This window comes from Sebastes umbrosus, chromosome 13, assembly GCF_015220745.1.
Source record: "Sebastes umbrosus isolate fSebUmb1 chromosome 13, fSebUmb1.pri, whole genome shotgun sequence".
Classification (NCBI taxonomy): Eukaryota; Metazoa; Chordata; class Actinopteri; order Perciformes; family Sebastidae; genus Sebastes; species Sebastes umbrosus.
The window spans coordinates 23,018,225-23,026,944 of NC_051281.1; the positions used below are offsets into that span (position 1 = coordinate 23,018,225).

Below are 8,720 nucleotides of genomic sequence, written 5' to 3' on the forward strand. Positions count from 1 at the left end.
CACATTGTGGTTCACGACTTATCCCTACTGTCTCTAAAACTACACCTGCACACGTGGGTAGGCTGAACAGTATAGAGGGTTTACAGGAAACCTGAATGGGAAAGTGATAGTTACACTTCTGTGCTACTGGAAGGCTTGGGAGTGCATGGTGTGTGAGGGGTTTCACTTTTCACTTTTAGTCATATCACTGCTGTAATTAAAATGGGAAGAAAAAAACAGAGAGATGTCACTGTGACATGTATGCAAATGCTGAAGAAAAAAACAAAATCCACGTGTGGGTTGAGATGGAATTGGATCACAAAGAATAAAGACTTAAATATGTCTTTACTCAACTGTACTCCAATATTCAAACTCACACATATACACATGTGAAGTGAGAACACCAGATCTCAACTCCTTGTTCACGAGATTCGTTGTTATGCTGCCGGCTTCCTGTTGTTCATGATAGTTCTGCTTTATCTCACTGGAAAGTGCCACAACAGTCAGTTAGATTGTTCAGATTAATGCAATACAGAACGTTGTGTAAAAAAACTGTTGTCATCCACAACAAGTGGAAAAACATCAATTACTACATACCTTCTGCCTTCCAAGTGTGTTAATAAAGGTTGAGTTTTATGTTAGCTTTAGGATAAACTGCTTTCTGTATCACTAATGAAACACCAAGGAATGTCCACACCCACTGATACTAAGATGCTGCTGTGTATTCATATGTGTTCACACACTACTTACTACGATTGAATCATATCTGCCATTTGTAAATGTGTAATATGGGTAGTGCTTGAAACAAATGCTGCCTTACCCAAACTGTCAGAGAACTACTACAATGACTGAAACAATGATCTCGTTTAACGGTACAAGAGCTTTATTTTCTCACAACTTAAAGAAGAAAAACCCTAAATGATACAAGAGGTATGATAGACAAATGTTGTTCAACAGACACACTTTACCAATATTTGTGGATTTTCAATTTACATTTACTTGACAGAATGAATAGAAAACAATGCACAGCATAAAAAAATAATTGTTTTCATTCATTGGTTTCATACTTTGCAACTTTACTTTTAGGAAATGCTTTATAGATATGTAGAGAATGTGTTCTTCTTGGCTCATGGGTGATCATGTAAAAAGCTTTGCTCACAAAAAAAAAAAAAAATCTTGTCTGTGTTGGATGACAACTCAGAATAAGATGGACCAAATGTAATTCAAACTTGGAAAAAACTGTGAAACCTTATCCTCTTTATCAATAGTAACTCCCCTCTCATTCGGTCACCTTTACACACAAAAATACAAACAGGATTTCATCTGTGAAATTTTCTACATCCATTGTTTGTAAATTCTACTTACAATATATTTTCATTTCAATAAAATCTATAGGATTATTAAAAACATCCAGGTTCAGCAGAGTCTACAAAGGCTTAGAAACTAGATCTGTTGCGGAGGATGAGGTCGTGGTTTCACCAGGAAATTGTTGATGGATAACACGGTGAGCTGCCTCTTACAGGGACACATTTCAAAAATATGATGACCAAAAGGAATGACACTAAACTGTCTGATATGGACTGTTGTGCTGTCAAAAAGGTAACTATGATTCATATCTCCGCCAGGAGATTATGTACTCGTTTGTGTGTGTGTGCATGTGTCTGTCTGTCCACGGTTAATTTGCATACTACTGAACCCATCAGCATAATATTCTTTGTGCTCATTTATGACTGTATGCTCAAGGACCTCTCGTGGTTGCGGGGATTCACAGTTTTTGAAACCACATTTCATTGACTTCGCACCTTTCTTAACTGCCAATAGGCCATTTTTTTTCTAGGATGGCAAAGATATGACCCACCCTACTCTGCCTCTGATTGGCTTACCCTGATATTCTTACGCTAACCAATCTCACTCCTCATGCCTAAACCTAACCAACCCAACAAAGGCAACGAGTACTAGCCAATCAGAGGCAGAGTAGGGTGGGGTCATACCTTCACCACCCTAGGAAAAACTTTTTGGTGGCCAGTAGAGGCCACAAGTGATCAACAACTGCTTCGGTTTGGACTCTTGTTTCTGCTACGGATTACACATTTTTCCTCTCTTGATCTGCACGCTCATAGGTAAGACAGTTGCATGTATGTATGTCCAACTCAGTCTCACAGCAGTTTGTGAAATAGTCACAAAGTTTAATCTATTTGATTCATGTACCTGGTCACGAATTTCCCCTTTTTTCGTGACGCTCATCACGACTTTCAACAACATGTGACGCTACTCGGTTAGGTTTAGGAATAGATCAACTTGGTTAGGCTTAGGCAACAAAACTACTTAGTTAGGTTTAGGAAAAGATCGGGGTAAGTGAAGTGCTGTAAGTGAAGTGCTGTAACTTCAGTACGAAAGTTCCGTGACAATAACTACTTGGTTAGTTACGTGGCACATAAATCAACTTTGACTTGTTGTTTCACACGGGACACAAACACCGGTCTCCTGGGCAAAAGTCCTCTGCTTTTTGACCCACCTGTCTACCCTGACGTCCTCCCTGCACAGTGTTCGCCGCTCTTTATACTTCCTGGTTCACAATTACGTGGATTACATACGAATTGATTTCGTGCTTTAAAAAACTTAAATTTGCGTCTATGTATACGAATCAATACATTACAATTTCGGGACTATTTCACAAACTGCTGTGCGACTGGGCTGAAATGTATGTATGTATGTATGTATGTATGTATGTATGTTTGTATGTATGTATGTATGTATGTATAACTATCGCTCAGTAAATGAAAAACTGAACGGAGCACTGACTACAATGTAGCACGTCTACTTATGTTGGTAGGAGGAGAGCTAGTTAGCTGTTAGCAGCCGGTGGGAGTCCTACAGTATGTTTGGCTAAAAGAGCTTACAGTTAATGGAAATAAACACACAGTAGGACTGATTCAGTTTCTGTTCAGAGGAAGGGTTAAATAGAGAGGTGAAATCCTGCCCCTTCCGGTGAACCACTATGGGATCTTATTTTGGAAAAAATATGAACGGTAGTCAAAAATTCATTTTAAATTTACAAACATCATATGTGTGATTAACGGCGCAATTCCAATGGGATAAAAAAAAATATTTGTGTCTCTCTACGTTGACTGCAGTTCATATTTTTTCCGAAATAAGGTCCCATGGGGTCCACCGGAAGGGGCGGGACTTCTCCTCTCTATAGTCAACATGAAGCGTGACACAGTGAACTGCAGTTTCGCTGCACAGAGCCGGTGCAGACAGCTGTATAGATTAAAATTAGAGCACAACTGTTAAGTGAGGCGTGCAAGTGAAATTTGCGTCTGATACAACTGCGGTCTAAACGGTGGGCAATTGTGGTTTCTAGCATAACAGCAGTGGTTGCAGACACATCTGACGGAGATGCACTTTCCTAGTTTACCCCTGTTCTTACTATTTTCGACATGGTTTATTCCAAGAATACTAAACAGTGAGACAGTTAAAATATTTAGTGTTTACTAAAAATGTCATGCTCCAGCAAAACAAAAACCTTACCCAAGATTCAAAGCTCTGAATTCAGTTACATCTAATACTGAAACGAAAATGACTAAAAGACCGTTTGCTTTTGAAGTGCCTTCCTCCCTCAATGGAGTATATTATTTTTTAAAAAGCTCAATGATAACCTGTCAAATCTGTCGCCATCAACCTAAGCTGAATAAATTATTAGTATTTTCTATAAACATCCAGACTGCTCACTGTTCATCTTTGCTTTTCTCAAAGCTTTTCTCAAAGCTTTTCTCAAAGCCCTTCTCAAAGCTCTTCTCCAGCCCCGTTGCCAGGGTGACAGCCTCATAGCAATGCTCCCCCCCGGGCTCTGGGGAGTGGCCCACAGGGATGCAGTCGTAGCCTTTACCTGCGGAGCTCATGCGCTTCCTGTTGCGCGCGCCAGGCTGATAGAGCTGCATGGCCGGGCGGTCCTGCAGGGGAGACAAGAGAGCAGGGACATGGGAGAGACAAGCAGCACACACTTTGAATATGCATATTAACATATACATACTTATTTATCTTCTTTACATGTCTATTCTTTTGGTATTCATTTGTTTTTACATAACATTTAAGAAATAAGCTTAAAGAAAGCCGAATTACTGAAGAAAGCCGAATGTAATAAAGTGCTATCTCACGCTGGCCTTAAGGCCTGAAAGAGACAGTCTCTATGACACAAATACACTGAAAGGAAAAGAAACATGTTATCTCTGAGCTGATGATTTTCATCTGTAAAACCAAACACATATCAACCACCATCTGAACCACAGTTACAAGTTCACATTGTGAGAAACAAAGCGATAAGTTTTGACCTTCCCCCCATCTCATGCTCACCTTCTCGCTCACCTTGTTTCGGAGGCGTTCCTTCCTGTTACCCAGGTCCTCCCTGTCCTCCTTTCCCAGTTTGTCTCCACTGTCCGGACAGTAAGAGTAGCCATGATGGTGCCCCTCTTTCTTAGCTCGGTCCTGGCAGTAGCCCTTCCCCCATTTGGTCTCGTCTTTGCGGCGCATGAACTTGTCAAACTCGTAGTGGTGTCTCTGTCGTTTCCTCTCTTCGTCTTTCCCACGGTGATCCTTGTCTCTCTGTCTGCGGCTATGCTGCTCCCTCTGCTCCTTGTCACTCTCAGGCTGCCCTCTAGTGGTCAGAGTGGAGATTGCATAGACAGTAGTTGTTATTATCAGAATTCTTGATATCATTTTACAGCAATGTGTGTGTTTCTTTCTACCATTAAATATAGATGTAAATTCACATTTAAAACTCTTTTACCCATAGGTTGCAAAACAAGGTTTCAATTGGGTGACCAGATCCCAACAAACCAAATGTGGGACAAAGAGTATGTTTGTGTGGGACAATGTGGGACACGTTACCAAGGCTGCGAGGTAGTCTACAATTTTTGATATAATGTCTATCTATTCTATTCTGCCCCTTATCTTGTAACATTTCTATGCTTTCCCCTGCTTTCTTCACAGCCATTGGATAAAAGCCAGATTTTAAAAAAAGTGTCTGTCCTGCAGCGGTTTGACTTTTGAAAACTAGAGCCAATGCAAATGTGGGACATCGTCTCAATATGTGGGACGTGGGACAAGGGATAAAAATGCTATGCACTCCCTTGTAAAGTGGGACACCTGGTCACCCTAGGTTTTAATGACATTAAAAATATAACTTTCTCAGATTTCGTTGTTGTTTTTAGTGCTAATACGTTTAATAAGTCACTTGACAATTATTTAGTTAGAGTGATAGCAGATTCCAATCCAGCTATGTTTTGAATTTAGGTGTTGGGGCTGCCCCTCTTTCTTCACTTGAAGAGTTGTGCCTTTAATTAGTGGTTATGTAATAATATATTAATGTGTTACAGTTCAGCAATTATCCATTAGAATAAATAAAATAAGTATTTGGACTGGCAGGTGGTAAGCTCACACTTATGGATCCCTTTTGGCTGTTATCTATCCTCTGCAAATACTAATTGTTTAAAGTAGCTCTTTATTTAATCAGAACAGACGCCTCCCACTGACTGCCTGACCCCTGACCTACTGGAATAAAGCTGATTACTAACACTGAAAACTGCAGGATTGATGTTGCATCGTAACATGTAAATAATATCTATAAGTGCAGGCTTTATTGATCCCCTCCATGAAGCATTGTGGGGTCGCCCACATGATATTACTCTATCAAGCTGCAGTAATAAATGTTAATATTTTGAAATATTTTGTTGTAGATGCTCCACAGCGTTCTTTCAGAAGGTAAGGAGTGCAATATTAAATGGAAAGTTACCAGTGACTTGTATAGAAACCAAAAGTATGCCTGAATGTAAAGTGGTAACACATTTAGGTAACACCTTCTATGACACATAGCAACAATAATAACACATCATAAAGCAATAACGGTGACTCGAAAGGTCACTTATGCCGCTCACTGACATTTGTTTTGCAAGGATCATAGTGTATTATAATTCCCATAGTTGTAGTACATTATACTTTTTTTAAATAATGCATTATAATCACTGTTATAACACATCATAATGTGATTATAAGTTACTCTAAGTGGTAAATGTTTGCTTTAAGTAAAGTGAAAAAAATATCTTTAAATCTATGCAAGAAGAACACACAAAACTTAGAGTAACTTATAATCACATTATAATGCAATATAAAGAAAAGATTATAATGTATGACAACTATGGGAATTATATACTATATAATAATACTTTGATCCATGCAAAAAAATGTCAGTGAGTGACCAGCAATTATGAAGTATTATGATACTTGACCTTATATGTCACTATAAAATGCTTTATATTGTGTTGTGATTATAAAGCATTATGAATATGTATGAGTACTTATAACTATACTAACTACCATACTAATTATTCAGTGCTATAAGCAGATTATAACATATTATAAGTATGTTTATAGTGCATTATAGACATGGGCATCAATGCAAGTGTTACCCTAATTTTGAATAGTGGTCCTATCACATAATACCCCCACAATCCTTACTTCTCTTTGGGGTCCTTGGACTTGGTTTGTCCTCCAGTTTTCTCCCATTTGCATCTGTCCGTCTCCCCAATGTCACCTTTGTCCTTCATTCGGTCTGAATCCACGTCATCGTCCCTGTCGCTCTTCTTCAGGAGCTGGATATGCAGATAAAACAGGAAAACTCTGTATATACATGGCACTGCTCCATCCAAATCACTAAAATAAACAAAACGATTTATAGTGATGAAGCGTTACCTTGATTTTGATGTCTTTATCAGACAACTTCTTTTGCTTCTCTGCCTCTTTTCGTTTGCGTCTCTCCTCCTCTCGCCGCTTCCTCTTCTCCTCCTCCCTTTGCCGTTTCTTTTCGAGCTCTCTTCTTCTCCTCTCCTCTCTCTTCTCCTCTCTTATCCTCTGTAAGAAGAGATGTGGCACGTTAGAGAAGATTCTCCATATTATTCAAAGCAATTTGTGACTCATTTCTTTTGTTTTAATTATTTATTTATTTAATTTCTTACCTGTTTCTCGATTTTCTTGTTTTTGATGTACTCCAACAGGGGTGTTGTCCGTTTGGCTGAAATCGATGAAAGGAGGGGAAAAAATGGAGACAAGTAAACAGAAGTTCAGTATTTTTTTGAACTCATATAGATCTGAATCTTGATAGTTATGGTACTGTACCTATGAGCTCTCTCGTCTTGGCCTCTATCTCTCCCAGCAGAGTCTCAGGGTTGGCCATAGACTTCTCCTCATCACAGGAGTAATTCTCCAAGAACCGCCTATATTCTGGGTCTGAAGGAGATCCAGGATAAGTATACAATATCCAACGATTCAAAGACTGATTTTCAGTAAATCCCATGCAGGGACATTATAATCCCAAGCTGAATATGATGTCTACTGCACTGTATAGCCGGGTATTTTTTTAGTGATGGCTCAAGCTCTGTATATTTCAGTACCTTCTTCAATGCTCCCGGCTTTGGCATCTTTCTTTTTTAGCTTCTTCTTGGAGATTTTCTGGAAGGGGGCAAACTCCACCACGGCAGGGTATTCTTGGCCTGAGCAAATATTGAAATAAAAGGCAGCTCATCATTTAACAGACCCGCAATCAAATAGTAACAATGGCAACAAAAGCTCTAAAGTCGTCTCACGGCCCATTAAATTCAGCCCGCAGCTGTAAAACAAACACATCGTTGTTTGCATTTAATATATGTTGTACTGTGCGTGTCATGCCCAACAAAGTCTAACTGAGCTTAAACAAAGACAAATACCCTTGTTGTCAATGAAGACATAGCCATCAAATCGGTCCCTGAAGAGCAGGATATCATCAGTGTTTTTAAAATTGATATATGCTCTGGAGAACAGGTGGGGATAAAGACTGTGGAAAGAGAGAAAGAGAAAGAAGTCTTAAACATGTAAGGGGAAAAAAGCAACAAGATTTGGTGTCATAAATATAGCATAAGTTATTTGTTGATTGGATAAAATGGTTGTCATGATTACCTTTGATCGGCTGGAAAGAACTCAAAATAGTCATAGGATGGAAGCGGACTGAGCTGCTCCTCCAGCTGGTCCTTTGACAGGTTAGGTGGAAGCCTTCGAATCACCACCTGTAAACAAACATGCATATGTTATTTCTCCAGCTCAACACGAAGAACCTTGTTGATAGTGTATGTCATCATGTATCACTGTAAAACAGATGGTTCAGGTTTTCAGCGCTACAGGGAATTTAAAAAACAAACAAACATACATTTATGTTTGTTTATTTTATTTTATTTTAATTTTATTTATTTATCTATTTATCTATTTATTTATTTATTTATTTATTTATTTTTTTTTTTTTTTTTTACTATGACTATTTGTTTTTATTTGTGTGTATTTATTTATTTATATATTTATTTTTGTACACTTGTTTTTTTTTGAGTGCCCTCTGGGTATTGTCAGAGTTGTATTAACAAAATTCTGAAATAAACTCTGTTTAAAAAAAATGTAACACACTCAAATGTACACAGACAAAATAATAATTTTTAAATGCACCACTCTGTCGACAAATTTAACATTTTATACACTAAATAGTCACTCCAGTAGCTATATGAAATTGTCAGAGCTGATTACTATGGGTGAATTTAAGTCCATTTTAAAGGATCGAGAAAGTGGCACTGTTTGATGTGATTGCTCTTGTTTTTGTCACTGAATTGTTTTGAAATTGACCTGTTTGTGTGTTGTAGCAAAAAAAATTGTGTTGCATTCAAACTGGA

The 8,720-nt window shown here is 38.3% G+C and overlaps 1 protein-coding gene across 2 annotated transcripts in view; it reads right to left on the reverse strand.

Annotated features, from left to right (window-relative positions):
* Nucleotides 1-844: 844 nt before the first annotated feature.
* The window catches only part of upf3a (UPF3A regulator of nonsense mediated mRNA decay), an 8,903-nt gene continuing 1,027 nt past the window's right edge, over nucleotides 845-8,720 (reverse strand). The window contains exons 2-10 of one of the 2 annotated variants that reach the window (XM_037790781.1): nucleotides 7,966-8,072; nucleotides 7,737-7,843; nucleotides 7,425-7,523; nucleotides 7,150-7,260; nucleotides 6,990-7,045; nucleotides 6,727-6,885; nucleotides 6,493-6,626; nucleotides 4,345-4,633; nucleotides 845-3,932 (exon numbers count right to left, since the gene is read on the reverse strand). In XM_037790781.1, the coding sequence (XP_037646709.1) occupies nucleotides 3,708-3,932; nucleotides 4,345-4,633; nucleotides 6,493-6,626; nucleotides 6,727-6,885; nucleotides 6,990-7,045; nucleotides 7,150-7,260; nucleotides 7,425-7,523; nucleotides 7,737-7,843; nucleotides 7,966-8,072 (1,287 nt within the window). In that variant the 3' untranslated portion in view covers nucleotides 845-3,707. Of the gene's footprint in view, nucleotides 3,933-4,332; nucleotides 4,634-6,492; nucleotides 6,627-6,726; nucleotides 6,886-6,989; nucleotides 7,046-7,149; nucleotides 7,261-7,424; nucleotides 7,524-7,736; nucleotides 7,844-7,965; nucleotides 8,073-8,720 lie in introns of both variants that reach the window. The other variant, XM_037790780.1, reaches the window with a different exon arrangement.